At 40.2% G+C, this 17,610-nt stretch overlaps 1 protein-coding gene across 6 annotated transcripts in view; it reads right to left on the minus strand.

The window, feature by feature from the left end:
* Positions 1-377: 377 nt before the first annotated feature.
* Positions 378-17,610, minus strand: part of sbno2b (strawberry notch homolog 2b) — a 59,272-nt gene continuing 42,039 nt past the window's right edge. For 5 of the 6 annotated variants that reach the window (XM_026304560.2, XM_026304559.2, XM_026304558.1 and 2 more), the window contains 23 exons: positions 17,428-17,518; positions 17,154-17,297; positions 16,942-17,059; positions 16,710-16,815; positions 15,857-16,010; positions 15,286-15,462; positions 14,945-15,042; positions 14,233-14,315; positions 13,819-14,001; positions 13,476-13,597; positions 13,222-13,353; positions 12,947-13,082; positions 11,440-11,552; positions 9,818-9,889; positions 9,507-9,615; positions 9,319-9,390; positions 9,082-9,225; positions 8,714-8,808; positions 7,787-7,879; positions 7,525-7,656; positions 5,507-5,583; positions 4,993-5,183; positions 378-4,570 (listed from right to left, as the gene is read on the minus strand). In XM_026304560.2, coding sequence (XP_026160345.1) covers positions 3,351-4,570; positions 4,993-5,183; positions 5,507-5,583; positions 7,525-7,656; positions 7,787-7,879; positions 8,714-8,808; positions 9,082-9,225; positions 9,319-9,390; positions 9,507-9,615; positions 9,818-9,889; positions 11,440-11,552; positions 12,947-13,082; positions 13,222-13,353; positions 13,476-13,597; positions 13,819-14,001; positions 14,233-14,315; positions 14,945-15,042; positions 15,286-15,462; positions 15,857-16,010; positions 16,710-16,815; positions 16,942-17,059; positions 17,154-17,297; positions 17,428-17,518 — 3,862 coding nt within the window. In that variant the 3' untranslated portion in view covers positions 378-3,350. The remainder of the gene's footprint in view (positions 4,571-4,992; positions 5,184-5,506; positions 5,584-7,524; positions 7,657-7,786; positions 7,880-8,713; positions 8,809-9,081; positions 9,226-9,318; positions 9,391-9,506; positions 9,616-9,817; positions 9,890-11,439; positions 11,553-12,946; positions 13,083-13,221; positions 13,354-13,475; positions 13,598-13,818; positions 14,002-14,232; positions 14,316-14,944; positions 15,043-15,285; positions 15,463-15,856; positions 16,011-16,709; positions 16,816-16,941; positions 17,060-17,153; positions 17,298-17,427; positions 17,519-17,610) is intronic. The other variant, XM_026304557.2, reaches the window with a different exon arrangement.

Here is a 17,610-nt window from a genome sequence, read left to right on the forward strand (position 1 = left end):
AAACAGTGAACAGACGACAGGGTCATGGGAATGAAGTTCAGGTAAAGGTCTTTTTCTCAACTGGCTGCAGTAAGAGCATGATGAACAAATGAAACGCAGTATAGGCAATCTTCAAGTTTTTATTTGTTTACAAAGTTAAGATTGCAATTTCATATAGTCCTTCCTTTAATAAGTAGAAAACTTTTTTTTAAAGAATTAGTTGAAAGGCACAAATTTTACAATATATACATTTGGATCTAAATTATAAATATATAGAAAACAAAAGCACAAACCAGAGTAAAAGTGCTGAACACAGTTTTTTTTACAGAAAAAATAGGCTTTGTTTAAAAATACATACAATCAGTAGCATGTTTTTTGTTTCATTTTTTTGTTAGCAATAAATTATTTGAGACTGATAACATTTATATAATATGCAAACAGTGGAGAAACAAGAAAGGTGGTTACAGTATACATGGAGCAATCCATCAAAGATCAGAAACACAACAAGCTGGCAATGCTCAATCATGACCAACAAGAGAACAGTAACTTGATTATGCCATTCTTAGTGCAAAATGATAAAATGATAAAAGACCTAACTACACTAATAATAAAGGATTCTTAAAAAAGCCTTTTCTTCCTAAAAACACGGTCCATATCTGGCCAATGCATAAAGCTTTATTGGTGTGACTATATAACACAGAACTCAAAGCAAATCTGTTGTGCACCGATGTCTCGGAATGTGCCTGATGAGGAATATTAAAAGCAAAATTAATGAGGATAGGAGGAAAACATGGCTGTTGTAAAGATGCTGCACATAAAAGAAGTATTAACAAGAATCTGTGATACTGTGAGCGAGTCAGTCTGAATCTGTTGCGGTACACTGAGGGAAGGCTGAAGGCTTGGACAGATTAATTGCACATTTCAGTATAACCTGTGTGCGAATCAACTCAAAAATCTGTCAGCTTTAACAGGGGTTAAATGTCCAACAATTACCACACAAATAAAAATAAAAACGTCCACAGAAAAATAATGTTCCTTAAAAAGAAACAGCCTTTGATCTTTGCCCTAAGAAGGCATAAACATTTAGAATCACTGACATTTTCACAAGGACAAACGACAAACCCATCACATTAAGTCCAAAACATAAATACAGCAAGAGTCACAGCACAGAGTTAAGAAAAAAATAGCACATGTATTGGTTAGATTCACCATTGGGGAAATGCTATATTTCTGCTAACGCCCCGCCGTTACATGTCTTTTAGTTTTCTTCCTGAGATTGGTAAAATGTCTGATATCTTAGAACCAGTAACTTTATGGGGTGTCTGTGGAATACTTTGGTATCTCTGTGAGTTGGAGAAACAATTCTGCTTTAGAAAAGCAAAACTGAAATGAGCAGAAATAAATCCAGATGCTGTACAGCAGTACAGAACAGTGCAATCTTATTTGGTGGCAGGTTATAATAGAATTTGTTTTATAGTTTTCTTGAAAGCTAGAAACTTCCCTGACCAAACATTACCTTAACTGTTCTAATAAGCAGGATAACATATCTAAAATCTAAATGTCCCTTAATTAAATATAAATAACAATAACTTTTATAACAATGACTAAAACATCAAGAACGCATTGCGTTCATCCTGTGAAAACCTACTATACAAAGGTTGTATGCATTTCAGAATCTGCCTAACTAAAAGACTGTGTAGCACAACAGAAATAATAAAATTCATACCATGCAAATGTAGCAACAAAGCTCTTCCTGTTCTGAGTAAACAGTACTTAGGCATGTCTGCGGCATCACAAGAGTAGAATATGGTTTTATTGCTTTCTGATCATGGGAACCTATCTCGGCGTTTCGTCATGAACCAACTACAGTGCATCGTTTTCACACAAAGATGGCCAGATCTCACAGGTTTTTAAATAAGTACTATCATACACAGTGAACATTGCAAGTCTACAGGTGTCTAATATTTTTAGAGCCTTAGCCTGACATGGAAACATTTAATCAGCTATTTGTTATAATCTGAACTCTTCCTGAATCCAAGAAGACAACCAGAGTTACAGCTGTTATCTTACCTGAAACTTTTAAAGCCAACATGTCTCCTTTTCAAAGATCAAATGGTAAAAACCTGACATTGGATTCTGTTATCTACTGTAATCAAAAATTGAAAATGTTCATATCTGTTGGGCAAAATGACACAAAAAGAAACCAACCCAAAACACTCAAGACCTTCCTGAGAAACTGAGAAATTCAAAATTAAATCAAACCAGGAGTCACATCACTAAATGTTGTTATCATCAGTCTAAAAAAAAAAAAAAAGGGCCATAACATTTTTGGAGGCAATTCTTATTATCCGTGTTGTTCAATGATCTGTGCCATACTGAGCCCTAGCACTCTGTCACAACTACACAGACAATCACACAAACATATGCAGGCTTCTTCCTGAAACCTGCTGCCAGCATGGTGCCACACAAACAATGGCTGGTTGACTGACTAGAGCGGGCTAAAATTTAAATAGAAACATACCATATTAAATTAAAATTAAAACCAATTCTCAAGAGTACAAATCTATACATTAGGCTACATGGATTTTTAAGAACTGCATTTATAGATTTCTCCAAAGGCACTGTTTGCAACAGCAGGCTGCTCTTCCTCTCCCTTTTTCCCCACACACTAGTGTTCATATAAGCAGGGAGAGAAAAAAGAGGGAGCATGTAGAAGAAAAGAATGAAAACTGAGGCATTTCATGGCTAATCAGCTAAAAGATTTCATCTGTTTTTCTTTTCTTGATTTCCAGTTCAACATCTTTTGTTTCACTCAAAACCAGCTTTGCATACAGCCTTGTTTTAGTCAAGGGTGACGGCCATGAAGCGAAGTAACAGTGAAGCAGTAAAGATGTGGTTTTAACTGATGAAAAGCTTCCAGCAACTTCTCTGATCATACCTCGTAGAAATCAGCAGCGGGAGGTTTGTTAAAGATTTCCACACCTCAGTGAAAAAGCCTTTGTTTTAACAGCTCATATGTTCAATTTAATACAGTTACCATGTTTTTTTTTTTTTAATCCCCACTTTTTTTTTTACAGCTGCCTTTCACTGTGAAGGACACACTTTGGTGTAGAAATCTGATATTGATCGAGCCCGCCATAACCTCAACAGCCTCAAGTAGGTGGACGCTATGGTTGGGAGGAGATAGGGGTGAGCCGTGCACAGGACAGGCAGTGATCTGACTATAGGCCCTGAGGGGAGCAGAAGTAGGTCCGAGGGTGCAACTGTAGACAGCAGAGAACAAGACAAACAAGATCTGCCTTAAACAATAAACCAGAAGAAAAACCTAAAGAATAACAAAGTCCAGATCAGCTGTTGGCGTTCTTCAGCTCTTAGTCTTGTTGCCGATACTGAATGACAGACTTGCGGTCCGGTCCGGCCTGTAGCATGCTGTTCAGAGCCTCGCGAACGTCGAGTGTGCCGGAACTGCAGTGGCCGTTGTGTAAGGACAGAGTGTCTGACTGGGGGAGATAGGGAGGGGAAAAGTAAGAGACAGAGTTGGAAAACAAGGAAGAAGAGGTGGGTGGGCTGGAGAAGAGGGAGGACGAGGTTGATGCTGGGATGAGGGTGGATGTGGGCATGATGCTGCCAGAGACCTGTGAAGCCAGGTTATTGGACACAGACGAAGTGGAGGAAGAGCAGGAAGAGGTAGAGGACGAAGGGCTGGCTTTCTGTGTGGGAATCTGAGGAGACAGGGGCAAGTCTAATAAATCTAAAAAGTCTTGGTGGTGGTTATTGGCCAACAGATTGTGGTTCTGCTGCTGCTGTGTGGCTTGTAGGGATTGCTGCTGCTGCTGTTGTAGCAAATATGGCTGCTGTATTTGTGCAGCATGCTGAGCATTCGGTGCATTCTGGGAAATCAGAGGATCCAGATTAAAGTCATCTTCGAATGCCGGCTGATGTCCTGTCAGACTGTTGAGACTCAGAGCAGTTGACCTGCTCTCAGAGCTGTCTGGAGAGGGGGACGGTGAGCTTACAGTCAGGTCCAAGATCTCATCCAAAGGATCCTTGGAAGACAAGATAGAAGACTGTGTCGTTGGATGATGTGAAAGAGATGAGTTCTTCAGCTGTGAAAAAGGGGGACGATAGTGTTGGGGGAAAAGGTGAGAGCCGAGGCTAACTGTGGTAGAGAGAGGGCCCTGGTTGGTGGGGGGGATGGAACTGATGGGCCAGCTGTCATGGGGCTGTTGCTGGGTTTGACTGGGATTTCTCTGTAAGGACACCAGGGATAAGTTCTGGGAGGGCAGCTGCAGAGGGGTCTGGGATTGGGTCTGGATTCTCTGCAGCTGAGAGAGGCTCCCTGTTTGGGTCCTTTGTAGATGGTTTGGGTTCAGGTTGAGGAGCTGACTTGGAATGATAGAATGAATAGAGTTCTGTTTGAACAGATTTGCCCGGAGTTGGTTCTCCACCTCTATTTTACGCATTCGCTCCACAGCCAGCCGCTGTTCTGCAGCCTGCTGCTCCTTCTCCTTTCGCTTCCTCTTAACCTCCTCATCCATTAGCAACAGCTCCTCACGCACACGGGCCACACAGTTCTCTGGGATCTTTATACCTGGGACAGATAAGGAGTTTTAGGTAAATACCAAACTGATGGATTAAAAACTTTTCCATATCTTTCTATTAAAGGTGATCATTTGATTTAAGGCTGATAAGAGAGCACATGCATGAACAACAAATATAAAGAGAATTTATCAGAGAATATACACAGATGTGAAGTCTATAAATGGAATTTCTAACTCACCTGAGGATATAATTAAAAAATTACATTTCTATAGTGTATTTGTTTCTTTATCTGTGTGTGGTGCATAGCAAATTGCTAAATTGCAACATATTCTGTGTCTTAAGCCTGATAATCCCTTGCATCACTTCACGGTAATGTAAAGCTCACAGAGTTCACAGGAAACAAATAAGGAAACAGACCTATTTCATTTCCCCATATTGGGAAAGGACTAACTCATTGGGTAGTGTACTGACCGACTTGTTTGTTATGTTGCTTGGTTTTAAGGCGGACAATCTGTAGGATGCTGGAGCTGGTGATGTCAGCCACCACGTCGGATACACGCTTCCATACACGCAACAGAGCACCACATAACATGTGGTACTGGCGAAGGCGCATGCCCTGCAGACATTCCTGGCCTTCCTCTATTTTCTTACACTTCCCATTCCTGGTGAAAGGACAGAGAATACAACACATTTTTATCCATGCACACAAAGAGACTGTATTTCTATGAGAATCTGTCCTTAAGGAACACTGTATACCGAATTAAAGGACTGACTGATCCATAATAGCACAGTTCATTGGTCAACTGGTGACAAGGATGCATGTGACCTTTGTAGATCATAACTTCATGAATAATTCACAGGTGATCTGCAAATCCTTGGACATGTCATCTAAACCCAAAAATCACCCTGACTGAATCCCAATAGAACCAGCCTGTTTGAATGTAGTGAGCCATTAACCCAAGGGATGTTGTGAATTCCTGCTTACCAGTTGGCGTGACTACACTTCTTGAAGGAGAAGGTGAACTGATTCTCCCAGATGTCTCTGGATTCCTCTGCAGTTACCTGTAATAGAGAAACACGCAATACCAAAATCAGAACTCAATCACAATTTGGGAAATGATATCTGGGCCAAAACAGAAAGAGAAAGCTATCTTCCACTTGTGTTATCCTGTAGCTTTATACTGACAAGATTAACCGTCACTCTGTGGGGAGAGGAAGCAGCTTATGGCTTTGATAAACATGAATGTAAAAGACCTTCATCATCCCACTGACATATACCGTATTTTCCAGACTATAAGTTGCATTTATTTTACTCCTCTGGCTTGTCCTGTGACTTATACAGCAAAGCGACTTATATGTGAATATTTACAGTAATTTTGTCAAGTAGTTACTAGTTTTACATGGAACTCTTGACTTAAATGAAGATAATATTATACTGCAGAAAAAGTAAAAATGTTAATGTTCACGCTAAACTACAGCTCCTATACTATACTGCAGACTTCACGCTGCAGGTAATAAAGTCTGCAGCTGAAATTAGTTTGGAGTGAGTGTTGGCATGCAGGCAACCCAGGATCTGAGGAGGAGGACACGCTGTTTCATTGGCCCCCACCCTTATGTTGATGCAGTTGTTTAACGTTATTTGACGCTGATGAATGAATTTCATAATGCACTTCTGCTTGTTATGTCTAGCCTACGTTCTTCATAGGCAAATTTAGACTATAATTAGTATAATTAGAAATGTGACTTATAGACCGACTTTTTTCTGTTTAACAAGGCTGTTTTTGCTAAAAGCGACTTACGCTCTGGTGTGACTTATAGGCCAGAAAATACTGCACTCATACTTTAATACAGTATTAATCAAGTTTTAGACATCCCAATTTTTCCAGTTTTTATTCAAATTTAGGCAATTAAAGTCCAGTGAATAATCTGAAATTGTACAAAGGTACAGTAAGTGGTAAGCGGCGTTGGAACAGGCTGTTAATAGACCCTCTTAAGCAATATTCAAACAGTATTGTTCTGCAGTAGCTAATATATTGCTCTCATAATGGCAAGCAAAAGGCAATTAACAAGCAGGAGAGATAGGTTGTTCCTTTAGAGAAATTGCAAAGAAAGCCAAGGCGTCAGTGAGTCCAGTTTCCTACACCATCAAAAGGCACTTGGAAACTGGAGGAAACTGACAGGAAGAGGTCTAACAGAACCAAAGCCACAACAGCACAGTCTCCAGACTTAAACCCCATTGAGCTGGTTTGGGATGAATTGGACAGAAGGGTGAAAGCAAAGCAACCTACAACTTCAACACATTTGTGGGAACTTTTACAACAGTGCTGGGAAGAACCTTCTGGATAATATTTGGTATATAATAATATTCTTTAAATTATACGGTTGTATTCATAAATTGCCTTACACAATTTGAGAAATACATAAAAAATAATAGCTATAACTGATCATGCAAAACACTTTTCTTTATAAGGAAAGGAAAGTGTCAGTGTCTAATTAAAGTTGTCATTATAATTTAAAAAAAACAGGTTCGACATGTTATATTTTTGCAAAAAAAATGGCCAGTATTTCTCAAAATGTGCCAGGGGTATGTAAAGTTATCAGCACAACTGTGTTTGCAAAATGATTCTATAATTGTTTATGACCAATTGTTTTGTTCTGTGGTTTAATTTCAGAGTAGGCCTACACTGAGACATTAAAACTGTAAAAATGGAGGTGTCCTAAAACTTTTAGCCATTGGTTTATAATGTTCAGCTAGAAAGGCTTTAACATTGCTTGGTTCACTACTCTCTCATAGACACATGGGGGCAGCAGACACTATATGCCACATAATCTGAACAGCAACTGCAAATCAGATCATTTTAATAGGAATGATCCATCACTCCTGGTCTTCTGTCAAACCATATCCGTAATGAGGAAAAACGTTTATTAAAAAAAAATAGAGATTTTCTGTAGAATGTAGACAGCAATATTAAATGGTTCATCAATAGACTAATGAGGCTTTACCTTCCGGTAGCGCTGATGAAGGTTTTCCAGGCTCTCGGGGTGGGTCTGCTTGCCGATGTTGGGCTTGTAGACAATGAAGTTCTTGCCTCTTCCTTGCTCAGCCAGCAGCACACATGGGTGGTTACCTCGCAGCTGTGGAGAGGTGACACAGACAGTTGTATTTTTTAAAGAAAGCCTCTCATCCATTGTCCCATTACAGTGGTATTCCGCAAGGTCTGGGTTAAATAATAAGTTTAGTTTGTTTACTATAACATGGACTTACCTTCTGGGACAGGTAGAATCCCTCGTTAGGACCGCTGAGCTTCAATGATCTGTTGTACGCCTCATCCCAGGGCATACCTCTGTCCACGCTGATCTACAGGGGCAAAAAGATCAGAGACTAAAGGTGATGGGTGAGCCAAACAACCACAAACATTTCTGCATAGAAATCCAGGAGTGATAGAGTGAGCAACAGCCTAATACAAAACATTATTTTATGTAAAACTCATTTGGCACATTTAGACATATGGCCAACTCTCTCCCTCTTCATACTTGCTAAATTGATGCTAGTTGTACAGCATTCTGTGGCCAACTTTGAAATGTCAAATGTAGGTTCGCCTGCAGCTGACAGTTTAAAGCTGAATATACCGGGAATTATCCTGTTCCCACTTCATACATGTATCTATAGGCTCCTCACCCTGAGGCTCAGCATTCATCATCACAGTCTTACAGCTAATAGAGTGGCATCCATCTAAGCTCCTAGCTGCTTGAATTACACATAGTGAACCAAATCTCACTGTTGTACCAGGTCTCTTTGTATGCAAAAACTGTGCACAGAACAAACCTTCTTAATGAATTTACTCATAAATATTTCACTAGTATTTCTTATGGTATTCAATGAAGCTGGCTTAGCTCTGGTTTAACGTGACCTTTTCAGTGTTTTGGTATATTGGGAGATTCTGAAATTAATTTGAAAGAAAGAGCACAAGATTTGCATTTTTTGGGCTCCATGTATATTCATAGAATTTATTCTAGTTTTTAATATTCAGGTTTTGGCAGGCACAGCAAAGCAGTGCTCATTCAAAGAGGGTAACGTCTTACTGTGACTGTAAATATGCCTGTGCTCACTGACCTTTCTGAGGCTGCAATATTCAACATCGTGGCTCATACACACAACACTACACCTGAGCTGAGGTTATGTGTAGCCTACCTTATAGAGAACAACCTGTCCATCCTGAGGATTTCCAGCTGTCATGAATGTTTCCTGTTTCTCCTCATAGATCTCATCGTTACCTGGGGCAAGGTCTGTCAGACACAAAAGAAGAAGTGGACCAAAATAATTAGACTAGAAACCCTCTTTCAAAAAAAAAAAAAAAAAAAAAAAATCAACTCCTTGAAGCTCAGTCACAGTTCAATTCAAGGTATGCTGACAGATACAATGAAGAAACTACTGTCTGTGTTCTTATATTACTGACATAACTGGAGCTATCCGTTTGTTAACACAACGCATTCCTGTGTTTTTAGTTTTCTGTTGTCATGGCTACCATTAAAATTTACAATTTAGATTGTGCCTTGTACCTAGGATTCCCATGTCATATTTGCCCTCCTTCTTGTCCTTCTCGATTAGGTAGTCAAAGTTATCAGTGAAGTATTGGAAGAGATAGTTCTGCTTGTGAACCTCCAGGCCCAGGATGCGATTAAGGAATTTGGTGATGCTGCAGTCTGAGATAAAAACATAAAACAACATTTCATACAACTAGTTTTGACGGATGAACAAAGAAAACACAGCTGCCTCATTACTCCTGAGTGCTTTACCTTTTTCTGTACTGATCCCAAAGCGAGACTCCTTACAAAAGATGCCTACATCCATCATTCCATGTTTCATGTCTAAAATGAAGAAAAAGAGTTGCTTCACTGATCCTTCACACTAAACATTGTGCTGGTGATAGTGTTGGCAGATGATGCAGACACATACTGATAGGTCAACCAAAGCTCACACACACCTCTGAAGAAGATGGCGTCACCCCCTGGGTAGCCTTTAGGAGGGGGCACTTTGTTCTCTATGTGGCCAAGGATTGCTTTGGTGATCTTATCTAGTGCCTTGGTACCATACTGCAAGAACAGGGAAATGCAATATGTACAATTTCTCTCAGAAGGCTCATTCATCAATTTACACAGTTAACACACCAGATGCTGTATACTGCTGAAAGCGAGACACTTTAACATAAGACGCACTTAGTGGGGAAATTAAATTCAATTAAAAAGCATTATGGCACATTAAAGGTCTGAATATTATTTTCAAAAACTTGCTTACCTTGTTCTCAAAGTTGTACTTGCTCAGGTCCCTGGATTCAGTGGCTCTTCTGTCTCCATGGGTTAAGGCACCCTGCAATGCGGATTAGCAACAGTGTAATGTTGTTATTAGTTGTAGTCGGATTACTGGGCTGACAGTCTACTGGGTGATCACAATAATACAGATGGACCCAGTAACATAGGATAAATGCACATTTGCTTTTGATCTGTATGGATCTCTTCATCTATCCAGTCTGACTTCATTGCTTGGGGTTCGGTAATGAAAGGACTAACTGTATCTGGTTACTGCACAGGTATTATAAAATTGTTATCAGTGGGACAAAAAATTGAGCTCTTATCAATCAGCAAGTCACTAAACATAATTATAGAGTGACAAATAATTTAAAATTGCACTAATTAATTTGAATATTTTTCATGTCCCATTTTAGCTGTGAACACTTAAACCAGCCCTTCAACAACTTAGGCCTGACTTTTTCCCCAATCAAGGAGATATAAAAGATCCAAAAAAGTTTGAAAAGAATCCATCGCAACTTTTTAAAGCATGAGGTGAAGCCATCAAATGTGTTTTCTGTTTAAAGAAAAGTTTTCATTCCATGAGTAGATTTAAGGAAATGTTGCAAATTCACACTTCAACCGACAGTAAAACTCCATTTGGCAAATATATTTACAAACTCTCTGTATACCAATTGCATTACTATACTTTAAATGTAATGCTCAGTATATCAGTGATCTCAGACTGTGTTTGATGTTTCTATACTTTTACAAATTTAAATGAAATGTGAAGGAAAATTTAGAGGACACAAAGCCAACTGCAGTCCAACTTTGTAGCCATCTGATGACTCTGCCCACACACAGAAATGCCTTGAGATACCAAAACAAAGGGATGGCTTAGCCAAATATGATTTCACTGCCGATCTGGATTCAGCCAGTTCTAAAACTCAGCTGTGGATTGTGTGTGCATTTATGCTGTATCAGGTTTGGGGAGGCAAGCAGATGAGACATGACCTATTCTAGATACATTTTTACCGAACTCAGCTGGCAAACACAGGAATGACTTCCTGGAACCACCATCCCCTTGCCCTTTTCCCATAAGGACTGTCATGCTGTGTCACTATGCAAATAAATGACTTTGAGCGCTGAAATGCATTGATAATTGTGGAAAATGTCCATAGACTAATAAATGATCCAGACAAACTGGATAAACTTTTTCTGCTTATTCAGTTTTCCGTTATTAGGCTGGAGAATGGAAAAAAACCCAGAATCTTTTACTGTTTGAGGAAAAGAGTTGTGCCATAGAAAAAGTCTCTGCGGCAAAGCCATTAGAGTAGGGAATATCCCAGCAAAGAGGAGGGACAGAGGGCGAAGGGAGGGTGAAGCAGCAAATAGCAGTCGATGGCAACCCCGAACATAATAATCAGTAAACACAAAACAAAGATCCTTTTTGTTTACAGTGGAATAATTCTCATTATACAAGATGAAATGGGTTATTTACCCGTGAGATATATTTAACTCAGTTAAAATGAAAAACAAAGGAAATGTGGGACAAAAAGTCATGCAAAGTTAGAAAAACAAATATAATGCTCACACACATCTACATCTAGTGTATAAGATTATGATATTTACCAGGCTCTCTAGTCTTTTAGCCACAATGGAGGCAAAACGTCTCTCCCCAGCCAACTCGGAGATGAGGAAGATGTACTCTGGGGCTGTCACCTGGTTAGACCGATGAGTGCGACCTGGAAAAAAAAAACAAAAACAAAAAAACAAAACGTCAATATGACACAATCTGCACAACTAAAACATTAAAATGATGATGAGAATTACAGCCTGATACTATTTTTCAGTGTACTTTTTTAAATTCTTAAAGCAGACACATAACTTCACAATGATGAACAGCCAAAGCCATGTTTGTGATGTTGTCTCACATGCCTATAACTGTTAGTCCGTAAACAGGAATAAAAAGAATGAAAATAACAAACATGGTAATTCATTTCTAAAGTTTGAAAAGACCCACTAGGAGTAGATTTTGTGAACTAATCTTGATGTTACTTTGTGTGTACCAGCTCTGGTTTCAACAGACCTTATTGGCAGCACCACCCTGACACAAAGAGGACACTTTAACAAAATCAAGTTACTCATCTTAACTCATGCTGCACCCAGAATAGATACATATGAGGAAAAGGACAAGCAAGAAGAGGATATTCTTGGTGACATAATCTGATCTATTACATCAATTGAATCTTTATATTGTAAAAATATCCTCTGCCTGAACAAAGTGTTATTCAGGTTTTTTTTGGAAGTCCTTTTAACTTCCATAGAAATCTCTGATATGAGGAAGTAACAATCGCTGTGGGTGTATCTGTACATGTACACATGTGTGTGAACATTAACCTGCCAAACAAGAACTAAGCTATGACTTTCACACAAAGCAGAAAGGCTGTTGATGGGAAAAAAAAACTACTTAAGCGGTAATTGTTGCATCTGCTGATGGTGATGAGTGTGTGTGTGTGTTTGGGGGGGAATGGGGGACTGAAGATATAGAATGTATTTTAATAAATCCTTGTTCCCTGCAGTTTAATACCCAAATGAACAACTGCAACTGTTTTCTACATGAAAGGTTAGATATTTAAACCACACTGCATGTGTTACTGCAAATGATTCAGTCAGTCAAGACAGCATTTGTCCTAATTTGGTAATCCTTGACCTAAACATGAGAATGAGAGATAAAACTGGGCAGGGCTTCTTATAGTGACACTCTTTTGATCTTAGACTAGAAAGTCCCACTCTACAGATTTCTCTCTCAACATGTGTAATACCCTTTAACCCCAAACCTGCTGCCTGTTTCAGAAATATAATGCAGAAGCCAGTCCCTTCTTTCAGCATATTACATCATAAAGTGCAGCAGAAAAACAGTACTTACTGATAAAAAAGGTTGCCATTGATGAAAAATCACCTTGAGATTAGTTGTAATTAATGAGTAATTTCTCTGATGACTCCCTCTTCTGTAACAGCTGTAATGGCTCATTTTAATTAGAAATCAATCTATCTTTTTTTTTATTATTATATTCTCAAGCATTCATTTTGCTTTACCAATGAAGGGCTCATTGTAAGATGACATTTCCTGACTCACCAAATTGCTGAATAGCCCTGTCTGCACTCCAAGGCAGCTCCAGGGTCATGTGGACCCTGCGCCTCTGGTTTTTCACTCGCTTGTCTGCCTGCAGGGAAATCCCAGAGCTGGCAGCCTCTGAGATGATAGCCACCAACTGCAGAAAATAGGGGAGGTTTGGATTATTGGTAGAGATCTTAATGAACAATATTTATAAGCCATACATTTCTTTGAGAAGTTTCAGCCATTCACATCATTTATTTTTTATATCAATATATAAATTTAATCTATACGACCTTCTCTCCACTCATGAATCGGTCTTTCTCCTTGATATTGATGTGGTCAATGGTAAGACCTTGCTCAGCCCGTGACTCATAGCGGACGCTGCCGTCAGGACGCCGAATCACACGTCCCTTTCGACCAGTCATCTGCACACCCAAAAAAATAACATTATTTATCTGTCCTAAAAAATGCAATCAGTGGTGAGAACTGAAGAACATGTCAATGCCACTGGTTGGAGAGTTTCTAGCTGAGTGTGCGAGACTCGTACCTCTGAGACTTTATCTGGTCCCCCAAACTTATCAATGAGCTCGTCCAAGGTATTGAGAGGTAGTTCTCTTCCAAGGTCAGATATCTTGTTGAGAAGGCCCTGCTTCATCTCCTCTATCCTTGCTGTGGACACAAAGCAGAGGAGGCATTAGCTACGTAATGCTGACAAGCTGGAGTCACAAAAATAACAATGGGCTAAAGTGTAAGCTACTGAGTGAAAAGTGCTGAATAGCCATACATCTGTTTGATCAAGCCACTTCTGAAAAGGATGAAATGTCTTCCTTAAGTGGATCTTCACAGTCATTGCCACAACACAAACTGAAGGAAAAAAGTCTCCTCCCTACCTGTCTGGCAGCTAGTGTGGTTGACAAAGATGACATCGTCATTGTCTTGCATTGAGTCTGGTGAGGAGTTGGAGTCTGTGTCCATGCCGTCAGAGTCACTACTGCTGTCATCAGTGATATTGATCACACCGCCGCTGTCCACTGTGTGCTTGGGTACCTTGGGCTGCCGACCTTTAGGTTTCCCTTATTAAAATCAAAATATGGTATTAATTTAAGAAGTGGAAAAACAGCATTTTATTCTGAATCAAGGGAAGCACATGGTACACAACCACATGGCTGATAAATTTAGTCTGACATGTCAGCTGATTACTGACCACTTACAGTTCCACTTAAAACATAATATAGAAATTGTTCTAACACAATTCAAGGGTACACATGCTGGCGTGGTGTGATAAATGCATCCTCTTGACTTACGTTTGCGCTTATTCCCTGGAGCCTTCTCACTCCTTTGTTTCTCCGAAGGAAAATGCTTTGTTACAAGAGACTGGAATACTCCCCTAGAGCAAGGAGGAAGTGGAGATAAAGAAAAAAAACTTATTTTGAAAGCAGATTTATAGGGAGAACACTGGGTAGTCATGGCAGTTTTAGAGTGTGTGATATGGTGTCATTAGCTGTCCGGTGTTGACAGGCAGATGAACATGTGATGTGTGACCTAACATATTCAGACATTCAGGCATATTTGCGCTGAGGGTTTTTGGGTCAAACAAGCTCAGTGCACTCAACACTTATACCTTCCCCTTCTTGTTTTTCTGTTTATGAAATAGCTCATCCATCCATCCATCCATCCATCCATCCATCCATCCATCCATCCATCCATCCATCCATCCATACCCGCTTATTCCTAATTAGGATCACGGAGATCTGCTGGATCCTATCCCAGCTCTCTTTGGGTGAAAGGCAGGGGTACACCCTGAAATGGCTCATAATAATTTAAAATGCCTGTGACAGTGACGGTGACAGTGTAAATGACATGGACTGAATAGCATTTTACTTCATTTTATAGAAAGTATGTGGTGAAGGTACAGTACAGCCTGCTACCAAGTTAAGGCATTTTGTCAATGTGTAGAAATCCTTTCAAATAAACCTGCTGACAGAGAAACAAGCAAAGTATTTCCATTGCACTCACTCTGCTGCAGAAACAAATCTGTCAAGATGCCCATCATTCTCATCCAGAACTTCTCTGGTGCGGGACTCTCCAGTAGACTGCAAGCCTATAACAATGCACTGGGGAGGCAAAGAACAAACATTAAGAACCACAGGTTCACTGCATTATCTGAAGGCAGTGTAACAGAGGATCCATTCCTGAGACCATGATGGCAAATATTATAATTTTTTGGAATCGATTTACAACTACAATGTACTTAAGTGAACTGCAAAACGGTTTATGCTAATAGATAAAGAAAAAAGATCATTTCTAGTCTTCTGCTATACACAGTCACTCCACTTTTAAAAGTGTGTTGTGCTGACCTTTCCAGCCTCCAGTTCTTTTTGGGCAAGCTCTACCAGGCAGCGGACCTTGGCAGCAATACAGAGGTATTTGAAGAAGCGCTGGTGAGATGACCAGAACTGCCCCCACAGAGACTTCCTGCTGACCAGGCCCAGTTCATCAGCTGCACGCATGAACACTTGCAATGCCTCAGCCCACTGGACACAGATTCCAGACGTTAACCATCAGTTTAAAGTGTAGTGTTTTAATCTCACACATTTTAAACCACAACATCCATCCATCCATCCATATTCTATACCCGCTTATTCCTTAACCAGGGCCACAGGGATCTGCTGGAGCCTATCCCAGCTCTCTTTGGGTGAAAGGCAGGGGTACACCCTGGACAGGTCACTAGTCCATCACAGGGCCACATAGAGACAAACAACCACACACACTCACACTCACTCCTATGGGCAATTTAGAGTCACCAATCAACCTGACATACATGTTTTTGGAGGAAACCAGAGTACCTGGAGAAAACCCACACAAGCACAGGGAGAACATGCATAAACACACAACATTAGCAGCTAATCTTATCTGTTTGATGCTCACCAGTTTGGCAGCCTTGTTATAGACCAGTTTGAAGTCATTGTCCAGTCCAATCTCTTCAATGCGGAATGATACCCCTGAGAAGCTCAGCTGCCTGGCAATGTACATCCCACTCACTTTCATATCCATGGCAACAATTTCCATGGCACCAACACCTCTGTATACAAACAGCATATAAACGAATCATAATTGAATCACAGGTCAACAAGCCATAATTGTGTTGGTACAATTTACAGAAATCCAAATGTGAAATTGCTGAATCACTGTTATATTGGCTTCTGTAATAACGCAAAAGTGCTCCTGTGACCTTTGACGCCGGACTGTCCAGTCATGAAGCTTGTAGCGTCTCACTGTCTGAGAAATGTTTATTGTAAACTGTTCTTACTGGAATTTGTTATTCAGGGAAGAGGCCGACTATGACCCCATCCTCACTGATGTTTGTATATGATGGGAAGAGAAGAAACGATTACGCAGATTCTATGATGTTTCTCATGTGGAGTGTGTTTCCTGGGCCCAGAATAAATACATCCATTAAAGCCAACAGAGACTGGCCAGACAGCGTTTCTTTATTCATCTACCACAACCTGATCTCAACGAATGTTACAGTAAGTGCAATGATTTGAAGATATGCATCCACCTGATTAAAAGGCTCTCAAAAAACATAATCCTTTAGGCTGAATTATTGCAACATATCTCACTACTGCATTGGTGTATTAGACAAGTGCTCCCCGGGCGCCACAGCAATGGCTACCCACTGCTCCGGGTGTGTGTTCACGGTGTGTGTGTTCACTGCTGTGTGTCTGGGTGGTAACGCAAATTCCCCATTGTGGGACTAATAAGGGTAATAACTACAAACCTCTTCTCAATGGCATGCAGGAAGTCATCAAAGGTTCTGAAGGGCGTACCCTCACCCCAGATTCCCAGGCGGCTCATATAGATCATGTTCTTTGGCTCAGAGGCACCTGGAGTTGAGATGATATGATGATGTATGTTATATGATATATGATATGTGTATAATATATACTTGGAAATCCTCAGCTGTAGTCCAATGTTTGTCTGAATGTGTGTTCATTTGTGTGTCAGCCTACCTGTGGCACTGGCATACACCACTCTGGCCTGTGGCAGCTTGTTTTGCAGGTCAAGCACTGCCTTTCCCATCTTTGTAGACGTGGCATTCTTGGCTTTGTGGCATTCATCAAAAATAATCTGAATTGGTGAAAGGTCAAGGGCAAACAGTGACATGTAATACCACCTGTATTAGGCAAGTGCTAGATGCAAGGCCGTTAAAACAAAAGGATACAACTCCATCAAAGTCTGGCTTGCACCAATCTAGAATCTGTTTAATTCTGGTCCGGTGCTGCCCTCCTGCCTGGCTCTCTCCGATAAGAGCAGAGTAAGTTGCAAACAGGACTCCTTCTGAGGTAGCTGTGTCGCCATACTTAATCTATAAAAACAAGTCAAACATTTAAAAGTGTAGAATTTTGTTTGTGAAGTAACCATAAAAATTACAGAATTGCTCTTACGCACAATTTGAACGGTGTCTAGGTTATCACACAAATTCCACTTGCACTTACCTTGTTTAAGGCATGCACAGGAATATTCGCTGCATCTATGTCTTTGAGATCTCTCTCTGCATCGAATTTCAGGTCATTGGATATGCTGAACCTGAGGACAGCAACAGGAAAGTGAGTAACTTTCTCCTGCATAAATTCGGTCCTACATGCCTATACAAGTGAATCCAAAATGCAATCATATCA

Source organism: Mastacembelus armatus, chromosome 4 (assembly GCF_900324485.2).
Source record: "Mastacembelus armatus chromosome 4, fMasArm1.2, whole genome shotgun sequence".
NCBI classification, from domain to species: domain Eukaryota; kingdom Metazoa; phylum Chordata; class Actinopteri; order Synbranchiformes; family Mastacembelidae; genus Mastacembelus; species Mastacembelus armatus.